The sequence below is a fragment of the Leptopilina heterotoma genome, unplaced genomic scaffold, assembly GCF_015476425.1.
Source record: "Leptopilina heterotoma isolate Lh14 unplaced genomic scaffold, ASM1547642v1 Lhet_10, whole genome shotgun sequence".
NCBI lineage: Eukaryota > Metazoa > Arthropoda > Insecta > Hymenoptera > Figitidae > Leptopilina > Leptopilina heterotoma.
Window position 1 is genome coordinate 1,311,715 of NW_025110813.1, and position 24,400 is coordinate 1,336,114.

The window sequence follows — 24,400 nt, forward strand, 5'->3', positions numbered from 1 at the left end:
TGGATATTTTACCAAATAATCGACATTGACTTTCGTGAAACTTTGTTAAAAAGGTCAGGGACATTTGTGTACTTGCGAAAAATATACGGTCTTCCTTAAAAAGTATTGTCGGTCGCGATATGAAATGTGCTAGTTTGATTTGTCATTTAGGTCAAGGTTGTGCAAATCAGAGGACACTCCTCTCAAAAGATTGTGGAATTTTTAATTTTAAGAAATTATTCTCAGATTAGATAAAAATGTTTGTATTGATTTGTAGCTATGTATCGAAAGTTGGTATAATATTTTGCAGAAAGAAATTTTTTATTGATCATATATAATGGAGACAGAGAGACGAAAGACGCATCCCTGATCTGGGTGACCCATTGCCTCCAGGTGGAAATGATCAGCTCACAAGTAGACTTATAAGCTTCTTGGGAAAATTTAATTAGAGGTCAATCACTTCTTTTGAGGGAAGGTTTATTCGCTCCAAATTGAGAACACGTACGACTTGATGCAAAAGTGTGCCCTTTGTCCTAAAAGTTTGCTTTTCTAGAATTAATTGAATTATATCTTATCTGAAATAGTATTCGATTTTCTGATTTTGGTACTTTAAGGATGATCGATTAATACTGAATAACTATTGAACATAATATAATGCAAGGCAGTTATCAGTTTAGAGAATTTAGTCTTTACTAATACGGAGATGTTCTCATTAGCATGATCGAGTGATCGAAACAAATTTCAAGATATATTTTGTGATAAAAATTGTATGATATAGAGAATAAGCACTGAAAAATCATTTCAACATTGAAAATTATTGAATTCAATTAGTAGCATTTTTTAAAAATATGCAATGCGACAGTTTTTCTTTCTGTTCTATATATTGTATTTAATTTTATACACTACACATGTTTCTAAAGGATATAAAGTAACAAACAGTAAAGCTTGTAATTTATAATCCGGATTAAGATCCGCGTTTTTTTGAAATTCGCGAATGATGTCATATTTAAGTTAAAGTCGTGTAGTTTCTGATAAAAGAAAACAAGCACTGAGAGAACTGGTTTAAATACAATCTGAAAATAATATCTATTAATATTTTTATTTTACTTCTGGTGTGACTTGAAATAAATTGCATGCAGTATTTTACTTTCTCATTATTAAGTGCCTTTAATTAATTGAATAATTTATTGTGGGTAAATAGAAGTCGTATTCCTTTATCAATGTTCGGAATAATTAAAGATTTATATTTTGTCTTCCATATGCGGGATTTTTGATTTGGAACATGAATTTCTTTGATTTAAAATCTTTAAAGTACATATAGTAGAAATCAGTTCGATCGAGTGTGGTAGTTTTTTGAGTTTGAATTTATAAATAAATGTGACAATTAAGTATTAAGTATTGCCGTAAGGGTAAAATAAAATCGATTTCTTGAGAAGAAAAGTTTTTTTTTTTTATATAATTTGTATAGAATACTGAAATCTTCTCAGGTGCCGTGGTTGGAAAGTCGCCCACGACAACCCACGTTCACAGAATATGATAGACCAAATCCAAATCCAAAATTGAGATGACTCAGAATAATAGCGAGACTTTTGGCTTTGGCCTCTTTTATTATAATTTTCAAGCCAGACCTTAGAATTACGGAATAGATGCGTGAAAGAAACACACGTCAACCTATAACAAATATACACATATATACACGTTTTTCATATTTCATTCAATAATTTCTACAACCTTGTCTTACTATAATTTTTATATATACATTTAAACTCTTCTTGTATGTATCTTCTTGTCATAATGACAATTTTTTTCTTTACTTTATTAATTATTTATTAAGGAGGCGGATATTTTTTTTTTAACTTCGCAGTTCTTGAAATGGTGATAAGTATAAAGCTCTGTTGTAGCATTTTTAATAACAGGGAAAAAAATTTCTTTTTGAAAAAAGAAAGTTCCTCTTGGTTTTTTTTCTCATTAGTACTGTTTTTTTTCTTGGGTAAAGATTTTGAAATATTTACGCTTTCACCGTTTCTAATCACTGTGTTTATTCTTGTATTATTTCATATTATTTCTTGTATGAAATGAATCGTATCTAGTGGAGATTTATAGTGAATGTTGGTATGTTTGGTATGGTAGATTGGTTTTGTTTGTTCTTTGCAATTAAGTTCTGTACTTTTTTCTGGTTCGCTATCTCTCTCCCTCTCTCTGTGTATAATGGACGTTGGAGTTTGAAAACTTATTCTTGACATACACGTGACCTGTCGGATAATTATCCGCATAGTGTTACAAATAAAAATAGCTGATTCAGGTGGCATAGGAGTACAGATATCCTGTACAGATTCGTTTTGAACGTTGTTTTTACCGTTATTACTTTATACTTTATACTACTTGGTTTGTCATGCTGAACGTAAAAAATAGCCTCTATAGATTTTCTCTCTATTGCTATACCAGTCGAATTAAATTAAAGTCCGTAGGAAATTTCTCTATCCTTTAAACATAGATGTTAACTATTAGCATTTTAATCAAAATCTCAAAAAAAGATCAGATTATAATCATTTTTCCAACAAGGGAAAAGTGGAAAAAAATAATGCATATAAATGAGACAAAATTTAATATTGAGACTAAAAATATAATGTAATTGATGTTTGTTTGGAGAAAATGAATGATATGTTCATAGAACCATAAAGATTGATTATTATTTGAAGAATGGTGAATCATTGGGAATAGATTTGAATATACAGAGAGCAAAAATGAAAAGTTTGCTCGCGCGCTAATAAAGTTTAGTATCTTTTTTCTTTTTGAGTGAAGGGAATAATATTGAAGGAGCATTAAGATGATTATATGAATTTTAAGTTTCAAATGACAGTTTTAATACACTTATGCAACTGGTTTCCGTTGACCGTAGGTCTATTAAAAATAGGTGGGATAGAATTTACATATAGTTCTCAATGTTCGTAAGGTCACTGCAAAATACATTTCAATGGAATGAGAACTTTTCTTTAATAAATTGCTTTGGCTTTTGTTGTTTAGAATTGAAAAGCGCATCCATTGTTATTACACAAACTGAATAAATATTATGTCCCTGAAGTTAGTGTCGAAAACTATTGTTTCGAGTTTTCAGATCTGTCGCTAATTTCCATTCTTTCATTCACCTCTAGAGTGTTGAAAAAATGTTCAGGACCTGAAATAATTGTTCGAATCTTTTCGATTTCGCAAAAAAGACTTTTTGATGCTCAGTGTCGACGCTGACTTCAGGGATCTTAAATATTCAGGAACTGTTTTTTCGAACTATTAAGAATAGAACAGCATTTCTGAACTGTATTCACTTAATATTTGTGCGGATCATTTAGAAGCAAGTTAACAGTTCCTTTTTGGAAATTTTGTCATCTAGAAGATTCTGTAGAGCTAAGTACCTTTAGGGAACTGTTCTCCAGAACATTGTTGCACGTCGAGCAATTTTCTATCGGTAAATTCTCAACAAAGTCAAGTATATCGTCAAAATAACAGTTAAAGCAACTGAAATTGAAGCTTCATTTCACTTTTCTGAAAAGAGGCGAAAAAACAAATATTTGCTCGACATGCATCACTAATAGAAAATCGTAAGATTGCTTTCGATATTAGAAAGAGATTAGAAAGAGGTTAGAAGGATATAAAGTGAATCTCAATTCTCAAGATGCAAAATAACAATTTCGATGCTAATTCCCTCTCCTATTCTTGTCCTCCCTCCTCTGTGCTTGGGTGATAAATTTTCATCTCTTCGACTATGGGTCCTTCTCTCCCTCAGTTGGCTGTCAAAGCGGGTGGCAATAAGTGTTGCTTTCTTATGTGTGTATATTGAGAGAGTGGAGGATAACGGAGTGACCTCCACCTCCGCGTTTCGTTCTATTCTGGATACGAAGTGTATCTAACTTTAGATTATTTCGTTGGCCCAGTCTTTGACTCTCTTAATATTTCGCGCGCGCGCGAGTTTTCCGAAGATCAACGATATTCTTCTCTGACGTCAAAAAGGCAGGAAGCAATTTTCCGCCAATGTTGAATTTCGCGCATACGTTTCAATACACACATTTATAATACGTATGGTGGGCAAACAAGTAGTATAACCTGATTTTTTATTAATTCTTTTTTTTTTTTTTTTTTGTTAAAATGCCAGAGTATTGTTCGATTATTATTGTTGTGCGATTATGTGGTAGATGAGCAGAGGAGATTCGCTCTTTAATTATGTTGGATACAGTGAAGGGAAAAAAGAGAAGAGAAGAGAAGATTTTTGAATAGAATTTTGATTTTGGATCGTTTCCAATAGTGTTGCTTTGGAAGTTTATTAGAGGTTCCTCTTATTTTGTAAGTTTGTTGATGAGATTTTGGCGCATGTTTGCTTATAATTTTGTTCACTTTTGCGGCACGTTTTTTTTGAAAACAGGAATTTAATTAGATTTTGTTTGTGAAGAGGCAAATGTTTTGGCTCGCAAGTGGTTTGTTTCTTGCTGTTGAAGAGTGATTTTTGAATGTAATTGCACACTTTCTGAATTGAAAATTAAATCTTAGTTTTTTTTCTGCAAATTAATTGTAGGTTCTAAATTTCGGTTTCTTTATTTATTTAGCAAAAAAGGGATTGTTGCATTAACAATTGTATTGTTTAAGAACTAAGAAATCTAGTTTGTTGGATGCAACGGATTTTTTGAAACTTCTGAAAATTTGGAATTAGATCCGTTTAAAAAACAAAACAAATTTGTTACTACAATAAACTTACAATCAGTTAACAATCAGCTTAATTTAAACAATTCTTTACGTTTATCATAATTTTTTTTTCTCCATGTGGTCTTAATAAGGTTAATTCAAAATTTTACTGATTAAGAAACAGACCAACAATTGTGGCATTATTTTTTCGTATATCTATGAAAGAAATAACAGAATTTAATTTTTATTTAATGAATCTTTTTAAAAGTCTTGTCTACTTATTGGTTTATATTATTTTCGTTATAAATTTAATTGTTTGAGCAAATTTTCATTCAGCAGAATTATTTTTTAAGGAAGAATTTCTGCTTAGGAAAATTTTTAAATATGCTAAAATTTACATTGTATTTTAATTTTTATTCAATATCACAAGTGAAAAATTCCACTAAATGTAAAGTAGACCCAGATATTTAAAATTTTTGATAAGTTAAAAAAAATTCTGGGTAACGTACTGAAAAAAAATTTATTTGTTGATTGTAATAAAAATTGGACTATTATTATTTTATTAATTAAATTTGAAACACTTAAAAAGCATTTGCTTAAAAATACAGAAATTATTGGTTCGAATGGAGTTTGTATTTGATTTAAATAAGAATTATTTATTTCAAGTAAATATTTATTTGATAATAGTCAAGTAATCAAATAGTTTTCTTGAAAAACTGTTTGTTTCAGTATAGAAAAACTTTAAAAATAAAAAAAACATTTTAAATACTTTACTCCTTCTTCAAAAAAATAAAAATTAATTGTTGATATTATTTACTTCAAGAAAATCGAAAAATCCAAAAAAAATAATAATCTACTTGAAGCGAGAGGGGAGAGAGTTGGCAAAATTATTACGTAAAATATAATTATCTGATTTTTCCTTTTTGTTTTTTTGCTTTGTCAGTTTGATTCAGAACACAAGAAACAAATGAGCACGTGTGTTAATATAGGAATTTGTTGGGTTGTTAGTTTCGTAATTTATGCGTGCAATCGTGCGTTGATTTAATCGTGATAGAAATAAGAATTTATGTATGAAATTTTATTATTCGAATAAGAATTTTCAATTGGGAGTTGTATTTTTTTTCAATTGTTGGTATACATTAGAAAAATTTTCAAGGAAAGTAATTTTGAAGATATAATTTTTTTATTTGTTCGCATATAAAAATTTTGTTCCACTTGTGTATATATATTATTTATTTCTTATCGTAGTGTAAATGAGCAAATACTCGATTTCCTGTCTTGACGTAAAATTAACCTAAGAAACGATGAATAATTTAAGTGACTTTTACTACTATATATCTTGCACTTTCGTGTGTGTGTGTTCTTCATTTGAACATACATACACGTGTTAAGCATTTGTAAAATCTTTTCTATTTCATTATTATTTTTTTTTAATATAAAAATTTTATATGTACTAATTGTAATTTTAAACATTGTTTTCTTTTCATTTTGTGTTAAGTAGTTTTTTATTTATATTCCATTAAATTATTCTTCAATTACTTTTCATCCTTTCATTAAATCATCGTTGAATTATTTTCCGTTAAAATTTATCTTGTTAATTTTTTTTTACTTTTTCTCTATTTTAAAAATTGTCTAGGTTTCTATTAAATTATTTTTTTTTTAATTTAAAAAATTGTTTTATTTAAATAAATTGAAAACTTGCTTACTTTTAGATTAATTGTTGTAATTTCTGTTTGTTTTCTATTTAAAATTATTGTTTCTTTTGATTATAGATTCAGTTTTTTTATTTTAATATTCGTAAATTATTATTATTATTATTTATTACTTTTTGGAAACTGCGGGAAATGTTAAAAATAAATAAATAATAATATTATTGTTGTTTATGTTTATACCAGAAAAATTTATTTTTTTTATTTAAAAATTATAAGGAAAGAATGGAAAAATTTATAATGTTTGCATTTGACAACGGTACTAGGTTTCTATTTCTTTCTTTTTAAATTTGAAACTGTAAGTACAATAATTGGACACTGATTATTGATAACGGTTTAACCTCAATTTATTTCTTTTGTTTACTGTGGCCCTTTCACTCAAATGGAAAAATTTCCATTGCTTCAATATTTAAACAGAGATTGAAATATATTTTCGTTAATTAGCCTCAATTGTACAGTAATTAGGAAGTTTTTATCTACGTCAGAAACAGAGAGGGCCCATTATTAATTTTTTTATCTTGCAAAACTTATAATCATTACTATATAATATTATTACAAAACTTGGAATTATTACTATAATTATTACTTTATTACCGTAATAATAAATAATTATTACCTATTTTTTAATTATAATAATTATTTATTTATATTATTTGTATCGAAGGATAAAAAGTAGTATTGAAATCGTTAAAATTAGAAAGTGCAATAAAATTCACAATTTGTCGATTAATAATATATTTCTTTCTCGTCATATCGTGAAAATTTAATTAATTAATAGTTTAATATAAATTTAGCTGCATCAAATGATTTTTATTTAAAACAGTTAAATAGTGTTTGCATTAAAATACAGAATCTATTGGTTCGATTAGTAATAAAATTTAATAATCAAATTATTAAAATTATTTATTAAATGTAAAACAATTGTTTATTATTATTATTCTAATTATTTGAATTGTTTGCTTGAACTACAGAAATAATTGGTTCGATTAGTAATAAAATTGAATGATTAAAATAAAAAATAATAACAATAAAATAAAAGTAAAATAATTCAAAAGAGAAATTCGTATTTTAAATTCGTATAGTTCATTATTGGAATTGCATTTGGGATTTTTTTGTTAACTTTTCACCCCTTTACTTCTAATTATATACTATTAGATTTAAATTTAATGGATTTGAAAATTGGATAATTTAATGCTATCTAAAATTAATTTACGACTTTTTAAAAAAAAAAAACAAAGAAAATTCTCCCTGCTCGCGGATGTAGGACATAATTATATAATTATAATAATTTGTACCTGAATCGGTTCTTTTTTCTTTATTTTCAATTTTTTTTATGTTATATTATTGGAAAAGTGGAATGAAATTACGTTGGGTGGTTCTTATCAGTATTATTACATTGCAACTTATTTGCTCACGTCCGTTTTTAATATAGTATTATTACGTCGTTAAATGCACCATTCGAACTTATGTGACCTCGGCTCTTAGCTTATAATTCAATGTGCTTGCGGGATGCTTGTATTTATTACGCGACTAATAACGGTAATGATAAAGAAAAATGGGAGAGAGAGAAAGATAGGGAAAATAATAATAATTATATATTTTAAACTTTTTTCCCCACATGTTTATTATTAGGATATTGACACTTTCAAATATTCCGCTGAAAAAAAATATAATGCAACTTTACGATAGTGAAGGTCACAATAACTTTTATGATCAACGATTGAGAGAAAAAAATATTTTCCACACGAAGAACAGTAAAATTTTCTGTTTACGAATTTTTATTGTTTTAAATTATTGACTATTGCAAAGGAAAATTTATTTGATTCAAATAACTGATTGCTTGTCTATTATATCAAATTAATATTTAATTGAAATAAATAATTTCTATAGTTAAAAAAATTGTGTTTGAATGAATAATTTCAGTATTTGAAGAAAATGGTATTCAAATGATATAAATAAAAATTAATTGATTTAAGTAAATATATTTAAATGTCAAAAACCTATAAACTTTCTGAAATTATTTGCAACTTTGTCTATTCTAGGAGTGTAAATTTTAAATCGTTTGAAGTAAATTTTTGTGACTTTTACTAAAATTCATTTCGGCTAAAAAATAAGTAATAAAAAAATTTTAAAGAGAATAAAGTTATAGAACAGTTTAGATTTTTTTATTAAAAATTATTTTCATTTATTTTTTTTTTAGGTATAATTTAATTAACAATTTTATTGAAATAAAAATTTTTGATTTTTATTTTTTGGTTTATATTTTTGAGAGCCACTTGTGAATTTCACTCGGACAAAATTTATATGGTACACTGCGAAGTAAACATCCTTATACTCATGACGGATTCTGGATTATAAAACACTTTTGAGATTAATCCACTTTAAAGTTTATGAAACTCGATTCGATTCCAAGAGAGGAATAATATAGTTGAATGAGTAAATTGAAGTCTTTGTTTGATAGGGTAAATGCGGGAGTTGCTTTTTGTTTAGTTGATTGGAGTTTTTTTTGTGTTCTTAGTTAAGTAAATTGGAGTTTTTCGTTTGTTTGAATAGTTTAGAAGATTTTTTTTATTTTTAAAAGTAAATTAAAGTTTTTTAAAAGAAATAAATTGGGTCTTTAAAAAAATGAGGTATTTCAAAAAACTTAGTTTTTAGAAAAATTTAGGCCTTTTCAAATATTAGGTCTTTAAAAAAATTACATCTGTAAGAACATTAGTTCTTTAAAAATTAGGTTCTTAAAAATATTAGATCTTCAAAAATTAGGTCATTAGAAACATTAGTAAAATTGAAAACTTTTGAACTAAATTTTAATCATTTTTACTACAATTTACTTTGGGGAAAAAATTTAGGTAAAATTTATTTCATACTTTGAAGTATTATTAAATAAATAAATAAAGATCGTTTAAATTAGAAACAAATATTAAAAATAATTTTAAATTCTAAGATGTTTGAATTTGTAATTTTTGATACAATTTATTAAAATTTATTTTTTGCAATAAATGCAGTACAACTTCTTTATAAGGAAAATATCGACTTTTTTCCATTACAGTAAAAATTTGTAAAAAAAATTCATTTTAATTTTTGGGAAATCATGACTTCCTTGAAACGATTTTGAAATTAATTTCCTTGAACTTTGATTTATAGAGTTTCGACTATTTTGGAGTATAATAAAATTTATTGTTTATTTATTTAAATAAAGTAAATTTATTTATTTATATATATTTCGCAGTAGACGTGAAATTTGATTCTTTTTGAATATTTTTTATTATCATGACACTAAAGTTTTTAATGTTTTGTAAATAAAAAATTTTATTTAAGAAAAAAATGTAGGTATAATAAATAAAATATAAAATAAATGTGACAATATAAAAATATAAATTGCAATCTAAAAAGATTGCACTTTGGAAATATAAATTGTTGAAACAAGAATTACAACATGAAGATATAAATTGTTATTAAAATATTATGAAATAAATTATTATATTATAAAAAATATTACAACATAAAAATATAAACTATTATAAAAAACTTACGTTGCTGATGTTCAGAATACTTATAATCAACGATTTAGAAGAAAAATTATTTTTCTACTTAAATTTTTATATATTTTGCTATAAAAAATGTTTTGCATAATTTTTTTACCAATAATTTGGAAAAAAGAAAAATTCGTATATGTAATAAACAAAATATTTTATGGTTTTTGTCAAGCAAAATATTTTTTTTTTAATTGTCGATCAAAAACGTTGTTAACTTCAACAACATAAGATGTAGAAATAAATTTCATTCAATTTATGAATAAAATTTGAAAATTTAATTTATAAAATTGTTCAATATAATATTCTTTTCTATATATATGCGAAAATCGACTTTCGAAAATGCTAAAAGAAAAATTATTTGTAACAAAATTAATTAAAGATAAATTTTATTAAATTGTTATTTAATGTTTGCTACTTAATAATTACTGAAAAATAATTAATCAGACACTTATGAAAATTAATTTCTCAATTTATAAATAGGAAAAAATTTATTTGATTCAAATACCATTTAATTGCCTCAAAAATTATTTGATTCAAGTAAATATTTTTTATTTGAATTTTATTTTGAATTTTTATTTGAGTCAATTAAATGGTATTTGAATACAATAAATTTTTTTTCAATGTACGAAACTCTAAAATACTGAGGAGATTTGAATTTAATTTTAATAATAATAATTTTAATTTCGATTTAAAGTAGTGAAAGTAGTAAATTTCTATTTTCGTCTCTCCTCTTTTTTTCTCTCAGTGTTCTTTTTTGTTTGTGAAGAATTTGAAAGATTCATATTTAGAATATGTGAAATGATAATCATTTTTTCGGGAGCATTTTCAATCGTTCGTTTTTCGCATATATCGGATCGTTGCCAATTGGCCACGAATGGATCGGTGTCGACTAATAGCGATAAATAAACGTTACGTTGCAATTGTTCCGACAGGTGGTTGCCTAAGACTTGACACTCAATTGAGAAGACAGGGACAATGGTTGACTACTACAGAACCCTCGATGTCTCGCGGACAGCTTCGAGCGGAGATATCAAGAAAGCGTAAGTACTGCTAATTTTCCATTTAATTGTTCCAATAAATTTATTATTGGAATTTATTTATTTATTTAAAGTCATTTTTTCTTTTAGTTATTTTCTAAATTTTCAGTCATTTTTTTAGTAATTTTTTTCTTTTTGCAATTTTTGAAAATTTACAGTCATTTTTTATTTTTGGCAAATAATTGATTATATTATTGTAAATAAATAAATAAAGAAATACATAGATAAATAAAATTTATAATATAAATATTTATTCTAATAACTATTGTTACTACGAAGTTGAAGTCCACAACGTTTATCAACGAAAAAAATTTATTTCATGCATTCAAGTATTATTTTTAATTTAATTTTTAATTGTAAAATAATTATTATCAAAATATAAACACAAAATTTTTTTTCTAAATATTTTTGTGTCAATATTTATGCGTCATTTTTAATTAATTTACTAAGTGAACAATTTTTTTTCGTTGATCAACGTTGTGGACTTCAACTTGGTTTGTTACTCTCATTTTGTTTTTATTTTTATTTTTTTTTGTTTTTTCTTGAAAAAGAAAAGGAATTATAAAATAGAAAGGAACTTTGCTTTCAACAACTTTATTATTTGTAGCAAATAATTTTAACACTCGAGTTTTATTTAATTTATTTATTATATAAAAATAAATTATTACTCGTACCGTATATTTCTCAAATAAAATTTAAAAAATATATTTATAAAATTAAGAAATTATTATTGAAAAAAATTTATTTTTTTTAAGAAAACTAAATTTTAGTTCCAGACAATTTAAGAAAATATATGATTTGAAAAATTTGACTTTGGTGATTTGGTGAAGTTTACAACATAAATTATTTAAAATTTATATTTAAAGAAAAAAGTTTAATTTTCACATGGAGGACAATATTTTTTTCATTTATAATTTTTTTTAAAATTATTTATTATATTAATATTTATATTTAATAACACAACTTTTTGTCTCTAAATTTTTAATTAAATTAAAATAAACAATAGTTTTTGAAAGAACGGTTTTTTCTAATTAAAAGTTTTTCTCTCTGCAAGAAGAAAAGAATTTTGAAACGCTCGATTTGATTTTATTTTGAAAATTAATTTAACACTAATAATGAAAAAGAAATAATTTGATTTTGAAAATTAAAAATAAAGAAATTTAAAATTTTGTTAAAAATTATTAAATTTTGAAATTCTTAATGTCACCCTTAAAAATAATATTGCGCAATTTTTCGAAACACTCGAGATATTTTTAAGTTTCAAGATTAATTTAATTTTAATAATTAATACAAATAAATTTATCTTGGCAATTAAAAATATCGAAATAGTTTAAACTAAATTAAATTATTAAATTCTGAAAAAGCAAAAAAAAAAAAATTGCGCAATATTATTTAAAGGTGAAATTATTTATTTTATTAATTAATTAATTTTATTTAATACAAATAAATTTATCTTGGCAATTAAAAATATCGAAATAGTTTAAACTAAATTAAATTATTAAATTCTGAAAAAGCAAAAAAAAAAAAAAATTGTGCAATATTATTTAAGGGTGAAATTATTTATTTTATTAATTAATTAATTTTATTTAATACAAATAAATTTATCTTGGCAATTAAAAATATCGAAATAGTTTAAACTAAATTAAATTATTAAATTCTGAAAAAGCAAAAAAAAAAAAAAAAATTGCGCAATATTATTTAAGGGTGAAATTATTTATTTTATTAATTAATTAATTTTATTTAATACAAATAAATTTATCTTGGCAATTAAAAATATCGAAATAGTTTAAACTAAATTAAATTATTAAATTCTGAAAAAGCAAAAAAAAAAAAAATTGCGCAATATTATTTAAGGGTGAAATTTATTTCACCCTTAAATAATATTGCGCAAATTTTTGAAACACTCGATATTTTAAATTTCCAAAATTAATTTAATAATAATAATTATTATTATTATTATTAATTATTAGAAATTCGAAACACACGCAATTATTTATGCGATTATCTTGAAAAATCGATTGCTTTTGTAATATTCCAAATGAAAATGTAACTTTCTATATACGCGGATAGAATTGATTTTAATGGCATTAATTTAAAGATATATATTTTCTATTTGCGTGAAGTTTGAACTCAACCAATCAATCAACGTAAACGTTTGTAACAGTTTCTTTGCTTCTCGCATTCGCACTGGGTCTCTCTCTACTCGTGAAAATTGATATAGAGTTCTGAAAGTACCACCGCAGTGATTAATGGCACGTGTGTAAAGACTTTTATTGGAAGATTCTTCCTTTACTCGCACTATTATAAAACCTACATATATAATATATGTGTTCAATAGCTATTCTCGTAAAGTAAACTTTTTTTCTTCTTCTTCTTCTACTTCAATCTATATTTGGAGAGAAAATTATATCCATGAAATTTTATGTTACACTGAAAATACTATTTTTCCTAAAAATAATTATTCATAAGCAATTTTATTATTAAAATTTTATTATAAAAATTTTTTTTATAGAATTTTTATTATTTATTTATTATCAAAAATATTATTATTATCCTTTACAAAGGCGCCATTTTTTTTTTCTTCTCACGTTTTTTTATCTTTATAAATTAATTAAGTTACTTAAATATCTAAAATAATGGATATTCTCCCATTTCCCCTTTTATCATAAAAAAAAAAATTCAAGGTTTTGAGCATTCAGGGAGTTTAACTTTCGAGGTTTTGAACATAAAAATGTTCAATACATCGAAATTTCATATGAAAATTAAAAAAATGTTGCCATAGACGAGTTAAATAGAAATTGATTGTATCTATCTTAATAAAAATCAAAATTATTTCCAGAAATTCAATTATTTTAAAAAATTTGAAGAAAATTTCTCGTCAACATTTCAATTATCTTTGTAAATTTCAAAATTCTCCACCAAAATTCAATTATTCTGAGGAATTTCAATAAAATTCATTGCAAAATTCAATTATTTTCATAAATAACAATAGTCATCACAGGAATTCAATTATTTTCAAAATTAATAAAATTTTTTGAAAAAATTCAATTATTTTGAAAAAATCTAAAAAAAGTCGTCAACATTTCAATTATCTTTAGAAATGAATAGCAAAATTCTTCGACAAAATTCAATTATTTTTAGGAATTTTAATAAAATTCATTGCAAAATTCAATTATTTTCAAAAATTTTTCTTCATTCAATGATTTTCACTATTTTACTATTTTAATAAAATTTCCCACAAGAATTCAATTATTAAACAAAAATTTCGATAAAATTCTACACGAACATTCAATTATTTAAAATAGTATTTGTATAAATATTTTCGAAAAAAACAAATGTTTTCAAATTTGGCATTAAATTCTTTGCAGTAATTGAATCATTTTCATAAATTTTACAATTCCTGTCAGAGATTTAATTATTTTCATAAATTATAAAATCATTCGGAGGAAGTCAATTATTTTCATAAAACAATATTTATCACAGAAATTCAATTATTTTCAAAATTTTTTATAAAATTCATGGCAAAATTATAATTATTTTCAAAAATATTTCTTAAACTGAATAGTTTGTATATCTATATTATTTTTTTTAAATTTACCAGAAGAATTCAATTATTTAAAAACAATTTTGACAAAATTCTACACGAATATTCAATTATTTTCTAAAATAATGAAAATTTCACCGGAATTCAATTATTAAAAATAGAATTTAAATAAATTTTATCGAAAGAAATCAATTGTTTGGAACTTTTTTATAGTCTTTGCAATAATCACTCCGAGTCGTCGACTCGGAGTGATTGATTTTTTCATGTTTTATAATAATATACTTATAAGTTATTGAATTTCAAAAGATATGAATTTGAAATTTTGAAAATCTTAATTTCTTTGGAAAAATAATAATGATTAAATATTTCTTTAAAAAAAAAGTTGTCGACGTTTTCGAATAATTTTCCAAATGAAAGAAATTGTAAATAAAAGCAATAGAACATTTTCTTGAGTATCTAATAATTTTTAGAGTGAATCAGAATATTCTTTAGCGTGTAGGGAAAAAGTCAAAATTTTGTCTGGAAATCAGGGAAAAGTCAGGGAAAAACAAAATTTAATAAGTGTGTGGCAACCTTATAATTCAAATTTTAACGACAATGTATAAAAAAAAATTTCGTTTATTTCAACGTTCGTATCTTTAGAGACATATATTGTAAAATAAATATTTTTAATGTTTAAAATAAAATTTTCTAAAACTTTTCCAGTCAGGATAATTATTAGAAATAATCAAAAAATTGAGTTGATCTTGAAATCTAAATTTTACCGTCAATGAAAGAAGACGACTTTTTGTTTAGTTTCCTCTTTTTTGCACAAGTGATAAAAAGTGATGCAATTTTTGGTCCTTTGACAATAATATCGAGAGTGACGGGAAGATTTAAAATGTGGTTCAGTGAACCCGGGAGGATTTTAAACTCTCTATTTTAAAAGAAACACGTGCTCGAGTTGAAAAGAGAGAAAAATCATCAAGCCTTTTATTATGTTAAATCCACTCTCTCTCTCTTTTTTCTCTTTTTTTCTCTCTTTCTCTCTCCTTTTCCTTTTTTCCTCTCTCAATGTTCTCTCGTTGCATTAGTGGTACATCCGAGGTGCATTCGAGGTTATTCTCAAAGGTCTGTGACCTGTTTCACGGTCGTGGCACCGAACAGCCACTGACAGAGAGAAACCTCCTACCAAAATAAACTTTGTCATAACTGGTAGTCCACTGTCGTGATGAATTTTCAGAATTCATTGTCTAAGAAAGGGACAAAGCAATCTAATTTCGAATTTCCTGCTCTGCTTATTTTCTTCCTCCTCTTCTTCTTGGTTCGTGAAAGAAAAAAAGGAATGCGTCCTTCTTTGCATGATTTTGCTTTCGTTGAGAGAGTTCAAACTTTAGACACAATGATAAGTAGGCGAGGGAAAAATTTGAATGATTTTTTGGGACACTGATTAATTTTTTATTGAAAGTGAAAGAAGTTTCAGAGACTGATTTGGAAAAATAAAAATTTAACAAAAGTTTAGAAAAGTATATTTGAATCAATCAAAATTTTAGGAAAATAAAATTGAATTAGAATTTTAGATAAATAAAAATGAAACGAATTTTGGAAAATTAAAATTACAACATAAAAGAACAATATAATTCAAACGAATCTCAGGAAATAACAATTACAACATAAATTTAGATCAATATAATTTAAACGAATTTTATAAAATTAAAATAGAATTAGAATTTTAGAAAAAGAAAATAGAGAAATTTTAGAAAATCAAAATTGAAATTAATTTTAGAAAATTGAAATTAAAACATCAGTTTCGAAAAATAAAATAAAATTAAATTTTTGATAATCAAAATTGAACAAAAATTTTAGAAAAATAAAATTGAAACACATTTTACAAAATCAAAATTGAAACTAATTTTGGAAACATAAAAGTGAATCAAACTTTAGAAAATCAAAACTGAAACGAATTTTAGTAAAATAAAATCGAAAGAGTATTAGAATTAAAATATTTTTTACAAAATTAAAATATTTTTTACAAAATTAAAATTAAACCATATGTTTAGAAAAATAAAATTAAAAAATTTTTAGAAAATCAAAATTGAACAAAAATTTTAGAAAAATAGATAAGAAATTAGAATTAAATTAAAATTTCAGAAAAATAAAATTTATTTAGAATTTTAGAAAATTTATATTGAATCAGACTGAGTGAAAAATAAAATTGAAACAACTTTTGCAAAATCAATATTGAAACGAATTTTAGAAAAATAAAGCTGAACCAAATTTTGGAAAATCAATATTGAAATTAATTTTAGAAAAATTAAATTTGAAATAAATTGAAATAAATGTAATTGGAAGAAATTAAAAATTAAATTGATGAAAATTATAAAAAGACATTTTTTGTTACGCTTTTACTAATAGTGGAATTTTTTCGCAGGTACAGAAAATTGGCCCTCAAATGGCATCCAGACAAAAATCCTGAAAATTTAGAAGAATCGACGAAAAGATTTAAAGAGATCTCAGAAGCCTATGAAGTTTTAATCGACGGTAAGATTTGCAAGAAATTGATAATTTCTCTTCTTTATTCTTTAAGCATTTTTCACTCATTTTGATATAAACATGGCAGAAGCTTTGCATTAGCTTTTCCATAGTCCTTCTTGCAGTTATATTTTGGGGGGGGGGGATTTCTTGACGAATTTTCAAAAGAGTTTACAGTAAAAATCCAAAATTAACCGAAACAAAATTTTATTTTTATTTATTCAATTAGTTGAAATTAAATTTAAATCTTATTATTTAAAATTCTTTTTATAGAGAATTTAATTTTTTGAAATTATTTTTTGACAACAAAATATTTGCAGAAAATCTTTGAGATATAGAATTTTTCGTTTTAATAAAAATGAGATCGGTCATAAATATTTGGTTGATTCAAACAAAATTTTTGAAATTTTACTTGAGGAAGAAAAAAATCTTTTTTTTCGTAATCGTAAAATATTTGGAAAAATAAAATTGAAACAGATTTGAGAAAATCAAAACTGAAATGAAATTTAGAAAACTCAAATGAAACAAAAATTTTAGAATAGTAAAATTAATAGAAAATCGAAATTGAAACTAATTTTAGAAAATTCGAATTGAATTAGAATTTTGGAAAAATAATATTGAAATAAATTTTAGAAAATCATAATTGAATCGAATTTTAGAAAATTACAGTTGTAAAATAAGTTTAGAAAAATTAAATTGAATCAGAATTTTAGAAAATTAAAATTGAAATGAAGTTAGGAAAAGAAAAATTCAAATGAATTTTAGAAATTAAAATTTAACCAAATTTTATATTCAAAATTGAAACATAACTTTAGAAAAAATGAAATTAAGACAAATTTTACGAATTTACAAATTTTTTTGATAACTTTTACTTTTAGTAAAAATTTTTTTTTCAGTTGACTGAAAAATATTGTTTGGTAAAAAAAATTTCAATTATAGCAATTTTAATCAAATATTTTGTTGTCAATATTTTCTTCTTTGAAAAATATTTTTTTCGCATTAAATTGATTTGAAATAAAGAAATATATAAAATAAAAATATTTGTTTAATCGAAATAAAAGGAAAATAAAAATAAATTTCGAAAAATTGGGATTGAATTCGCAAAGTAAAAGTACGAATTGAGTGAGTAATTTTGAAGTAGAGGCTTCGATGACAATAGACTAGAGGTAGATGTGTGATGCAAAAGGTGTGTCAATAATATTGTTGAGCGCTTAATAGTTATAATTGAATTAAAGCTTTAATCAGGTTCAACGTGATTAGAATTAAATTAGAGTGCTAGAAAATATCTTTTAAACACTTACAATGTGCGTTCGTTTTGGCAATCGTGCCGTGACGATTTCATTCTTTTTCTATTGCTTATAAATAAATCCATAACTATAAAACAATGCTCAAAACTATTTAAATACAATTATTCTATTATACTATTATATTTATTAAATAGTTTACGAATTATATTTTTTTCGTTCTGAATCTGAAAAACGATCGTTTTGACTGTCGAATTATTTTTTTTTCCTTTTCGTTCTTGAATCGTAAAAAAGATGATTTCGATTTTCGAATTATTTTTTCCTTTTTTCGTTCTGAATCGCAAAAATTGTTTAGATTTATTTATTATGTAAATTTAATATTAAAAATTAAATTAAAACTAAAATTCATAATTGAATTAAATTAAAATTGTAAATTATAAATTATAAAAACAAGTTTTGTGAAATATAATTAATTTATAAACGATTCGAAAAAGTGTTTCTAGATTCAAAAAGTCGTTTTTGAAAATATAAATTGAGAAACAAAAATATTTTTTTTGGGAAAATTAGAATAATTTTTGAAAACTGATTGAGTTGTTTGATTTTCTTTTTTCTGTAGGAAAGAAAATTTTTGGGGAAAATTGGAATAATTTAGGAAAACTGACAAAGTCGTTTGATTTTTACCTTTTATCTTAGAGGAAAAAAATTTCGAATTGTTTTACAATTCAAAAAATCGTTTCTAAAAAATATAAATTAAAAAAAAATATTTTCTTTTTGGGGAAAATTAAAAAAATTTGGAAAGCTAATTGATTCGTTTGACTTTTCCATTTTTTCTTTGGGACAAAAAATTAGTTGAAAACAATTTTTCAAATCGTATGTTTAGCCTTAGATTCAAAAAATCATTTTTAGAAAATACAAATTCATATAAACAAAATTATTTTCCTTTTGGGAAAAATTTGAATATTTTAGGAAAACCGATTGGTTTACTTGATTTTTCTCTTTGCGGAAAAAAATTAGTTAAAAACGATTTTTCGAATCGTTTTTTAGAAAATAAAAATTCAGAATCAAAATTATTTTCTTTTTGTGAAGGATTGGAATAATTTAGAAAAACTTGGGTCGTTTGAACTTTAAACGATATTTTCCTTTTACCTCTTTCCTCTTTGGGAAAGAAAATTAGTTTGGAAAAGTGAGAATAATTCCTATCAATTTTAAATTTTAATAGTTTAGAGGGAAATTAAATAGTTTCTTTATCTTCATCGTAAATCGTCTTTTCGATTTTATTTATTTTTTTTTTGGTTTAATAACGGGAATTAAATTTTTTTTGACGAAAGCGCTAAGCGTGTATAATGACACTTTACAGTATAAAGTTATTATTATCATTAAATGCTCCTGGCGTCGATAAAGACGTTTTAAAGTTGATTTATGTGCAACCCTGAACAAGGACATGCGCCCATGCAAACACAAATATCGATTGCAACCCTCTTTGCAAACAGCAAACTTCATCTAAAATCTAACTTGAATTTTCCATTGTCATTTCCGTATTTTTGTATTTTTTTTCTACTACTTTCTCTTTCACAGATAATACAAAGAATAATTAACTTGTTTCATTTTCTCTTCTATAAAAAACAAAAAATGCGAAATCGAGCTGATACATCATTGCTCATATTTTTCATCAGATTTGTAATATTATTTATTTATTTTTTAATTTAATTAATCAATTTTAATTTATGTTAATTAATTTCCACTAAAGAGAAAAGAAAATATCAGCAAATTTTTTTTTTGAAGATTTTAATAAGAAATTATTAGAGAAAAAATTGAAATGAATTCACTGCGAAAGGGAATTTTATTACTTGACGAGATAAAATGACAGGAATTGAAAGAAAGTTGACAGAAATTGAAAATAAATTGACAAATTAGAAATATACTGAGAAACATTGAAAAATATGTTGATTTTAATTGCAAATAAATTTAAAAATTGGTAATAAATTGACAAATCAAAAATAAACTGACAAAGATTAAAAAAATAAATTGACAGGAATTGAAAGTAAATTAATAGAAGTTGATAAATAAATTGGAAATAAATTGACAGCATTTAAAAATAGACTGACAACAAAAATTGAAAAATATTGATAATAATAATTGCAAATAAGTTAAAAAATTCGAGAGTATGTAAACTGACAAAGATAAAAATTTATATTGACAGGAATTGAAAACAAATTGCCAGAAATTGAAAATAAATTAGTAAATTAGAAATAAATTGACAAATTGAAAACAAATTATCAAATTTAAAATAATTTTACAGGTATTGAAAATAAATAGACAAAAATTGAAAGTAAAATAACAATTTGTAAGTAAATTGACAAAAAGCGAAAAATAAATTGATAATAATTGCAAATAAATTAACAAATTGTCAATAAATTCAAAAATTGAAAATAAACTGACAAAGATTGAAAAATAAATTGACTAAAATTGAAAGTGGATTGACAGAAATCAGAAATAAATTAACAAATTGAAAATGTCAAAAAAATTGACAAATTGACAAAAATTAAAAAATAAATTCATATAGTAAAAAAAAATTGAAACAGAAAAATTTTGAAGTATCAAATTGATAAAATAATGTTTCTAATTAAATTATAAAATGATTCTGTGAATCAAATGAACAAAAAAATCTGTTTGTTCCCGGATTGTCATGATGTATCTCGCGGTATCCAGATGCCAAAAGGAGAAGCTACGATCAACGATTGTATCAGAAGGCATCCTCGAGACCAGGCCGTGGATTCACCTATAGGAGTTTCTTTGATTCTCCTTTCCAGCGATATTTCGGTACACCGTCACAAAAGAACTTTAAGAGTGTCAAGCGGTGCTCACGATAAACAAACAGAAAAATGCGAAAAGTCTAAAAAAAAAATTTCCATTACAAACTATTCGCATTTTCACATTTTTTTTCATCGATTTTTTTTCTCAAAGCCTTCATTTGAAAGCATTGTTTTAAACAATTCCTTTATCCTAACATCAACCTTTTCATTAAACCCTTTTTGATTTTTTTTTTAAATTTTAGATTCTTTGTTTTAAATTTGGCTATTTTTTCTCGATTTTTAATTTTTTGTTTTCATTTTTGCAATTAAAATGGTAATTTCATTTTTAATTTTGATTTTAGATATTAGTTTGCAAATAATAATTAATACTATTGGGATTAATTAATTGATTAATACTAATTAATAGAAATAAATTGAAGTCGTTAGAAAATGAGAAATAAAAATGATTTTTTGAACTAATTAATTTTAATTCTTGGATAAATTATTATATAAATAGAAATAAAATTAATAGCCGTTGAGAAATTGAAATAAAGGATTTATTTTTGGAATTAATATTAAATAACAAACAAAATTAATAGCTGTTTAAAAATTGAAGTAAAAAATTTATTTTCAGAATTAATATTAAATAGTAGAAATAAAATTAATTGTCGTTAGAAAATTGACATAAAAAATTTGGAATTATTGTTAAATAATAGAATAATAATAGAAATGAATAATAGAAATAAAGTTAATTATTTTTGCAAAATTGAAATGAAAAATTAATAAGTTAAAGTTTAATTGAAAAATTAAATTAATTAATATTAAACTGTATAGAAATAAAATTAGTAGTCGTTGGAAAATTGAAAAAAAAATTATTTTTTGAATTAAATAATAAAAACAAAATTAATTTGCGTTGCAAAATTTAAATAGAAAATTATTTTTGAATAAAAGAAAATTATAAATCGAGATCAAATTGATTGCCGTTGGAAAATTGAAATAGAAATTTATTTTTGGAATTAATATTAAATAATAGAAATAAAATGAATTGTCTTTGGAAAATTAAGATAAAAAATTTGGAATTATTATTAAATAATTGAAATAAGATTAATAGCCGTTGGAATATTAAAATAAAGCATTCATTTTCGGAATTAATATTAAATAATAGAAACAAAATTAATAGTCTTTGGAAAATTGAAATAAAAAATTTGGAATTAATATTAAATAATAGAAATAAAATCAACAGCCGTTGGAAAATTGAAATAAAATAATTATTTTTCAATAACAGAAAATTAAAAATCGAGATCAAATAGAAAAAATTAGTCAAATTGAAAAAAAGTACAATTTTCTTAAACTATCATTGAGATTGCGGAAAAGATTAATTTACTTATGTAATTTTGCATCAAAACGTTTCATTGATTAAATTGACCTAAAGTAAAATTAAGTTAAATTGATTGAATTCGAGATTCTAAAGAATCTATACAATCATTCTCTACTATTTTTAAATAGAATTTCAATGACAATATAATCTTTAAATAGTTTATAAAAAAAGGTTGATTTTTTTTACTTTTGATCCTTTAATTTAATCCCTAAAAATCTTTCATAATTTTTTTTCTAATTCATATGGAAACAATTTTTTTTCTTACCTCTTTTTAACATGAAAAGAGAAAAAATAATTTTTGTTTACCTTTTTAACATGAAAAGGGTAACAAAAATTTTTTTGCTCCTTTTTACATACCAAAAAGGGTTTTCATTTTGAAGGGGATATAATCATCAAAATATATCACAAGTGATATTAACAGAAATCCTCACTCTTAAAGCTTCTCTCACGATCGGTGTCAGAGACATTTAAAAATTACACAAAATATTTAATTTTTTTAATATACCATTTTTTTTTTTTTTTGGTTCGTTTACTTTTATACCCGTAATAATAATTAAAATAGAAAAAAATTATGCTTTCTTTTGCCCTGCTATTCTCGTCTTTTATAACAAAACTTATTTAATTTTCCTAAAGGAGAGAAAATCTTTCGACTATTTTTTGATTGCAAATTAAATTAACTTTTTTGTCATTTGTTTTGATATTTTATTATTTGAGAGAATTTTCTTCTATGGCTTTAAGTACTTTTTTTTACTAGAAAAAATTTTCTTTAATAATAGTTAAATTTAATTTTAAAAAACTGTTTGAAGTAAATAATAATTAAATTAAATTTGGAAAAATTGAAGTCAATTTTTTTCTGTAAAAAAAATTTGTAAAGATGTTCTCTCTTGAATTTAGAGTGCTGCAGTGGACTTCCAAGGATATTTTTTCTGACCTTTTTTCCGTGAACTAACTAGCCTGCAATAATATTGCTTTATAAATGAAAATGGGTTGAAAATAAGAAATTTTGAAAATTGTTTTTTTTCTGTGTATGTATTTTGTGAAAATTATTTTTAAAATTTGGTATTATTTGTTATTTTCAGAACGAAAGAGACGAGTTTACGATAAGCATGGAAAGGAAGGTCTTCAAATGCCAGGTGGCAAGAGACGTCACGAGGACGACTTTGAAGATGTCTTTGCCAGCACATTCGTTTTCAGAGATCCAGAAGATGTTTTCAGAGAATTTTTCGGTGGCACACCGTTTGAAGATCTATTTGGAGGTGAGTTCAGAATTATTTTTCTTTTCGAAATTTTAATACATTTAGAATCATTTTTAATCGAGTGATTAATTTTTATTTTCAATAATTTTGTAACAAATAAATTTAATTTATTTTTCTGATTTCCAATTTTTAATAATTGTTGTATTCTTTTTCTATATTTTATTAAATTTTAGACTAATTTCTAATCAAGTCATAAATTTTTTATTTTCAATAATTTAAGGTGTTTAATTTAATTCTGGACTAATTTTTTATTTTCAATTAATTTGTAAGAAATAAATTTTATTTATTTTTATATATGATTTAATTTAAAATTTGCAATAATATTTTTTTCATCGTTTTTTGTTTGAAAAAAAATAATTTAATTTTCTGAAAAAAATTTCCTTTGAAAAAGGCAAATACTTTTAATTCAGAAAATTATTTTTCACTTAAAAATATGATTAATTATATGAATTAATGATTAATTGCGTTAATTTTTTTCTTAGGATTTGGTGGAAATATATGGGGAGGAGGCAGGCACAGTCATTCTAGTAACAATAGCTTAAGCACATCTTTCTTTTCGCCGTTCGCACCATTCGATTTCGGAGGTTTGATAAGTAACGGAGGTGGAGGAGGTGGAAATTTCACTTCATTTAATTCCATTAACACCTTTAGTGGACCTAGCACTGGATCTTCTATGAAGCGAACCAGCACGTCCACGAGATTTATTAACGGAAAGAAGATCACCACCAAGAAGTAAGATAAACTCT

At 23.7% G+C, this 24,400-nt stretch overlaps 1 protein-coding gene across 3 annotated transcripts in view; it reads left to right on the forward strand.

Annotated features, from left to right (window-relative positions):
* The window catches only part of LOC122497850 (dnaJ homolog subfamily B member 3), a 47,883-nt gene that overhangs the window by 20,159 nt on the left and 3,324 nt on the right, over window positions 1-24,400 (forward strand). For 2 of the 3 annotated variants that reach the window (XM_043605204.1, XM_043605213.1), the window contains exons 2-5: window positions 10,825-10,932; window positions 16,884-16,993; window positions 23,478-23,654; window positions 24,137-24,386. In XM_043605204.1, the coding sequence (XP_043461139.1) occupies window positions 10,868-10,932; window positions 16,884-16,993; window positions 23,478-23,654; window positions 24,137-24,386 (602 nt within the window). In that variant the 5' untranslated portion in view covers window positions 10,825-10,867. Of the gene's footprint in view, window positions 1-4,291; window positions 4,312-10,824; window positions 10,933-16,883; window positions 16,994-23,477; window positions 23,655-24,136; window positions 24,387-24,400 lie in introns of those variants that run through there. The other variant, XM_043605221.1, reaches the window with a different exon arrangement.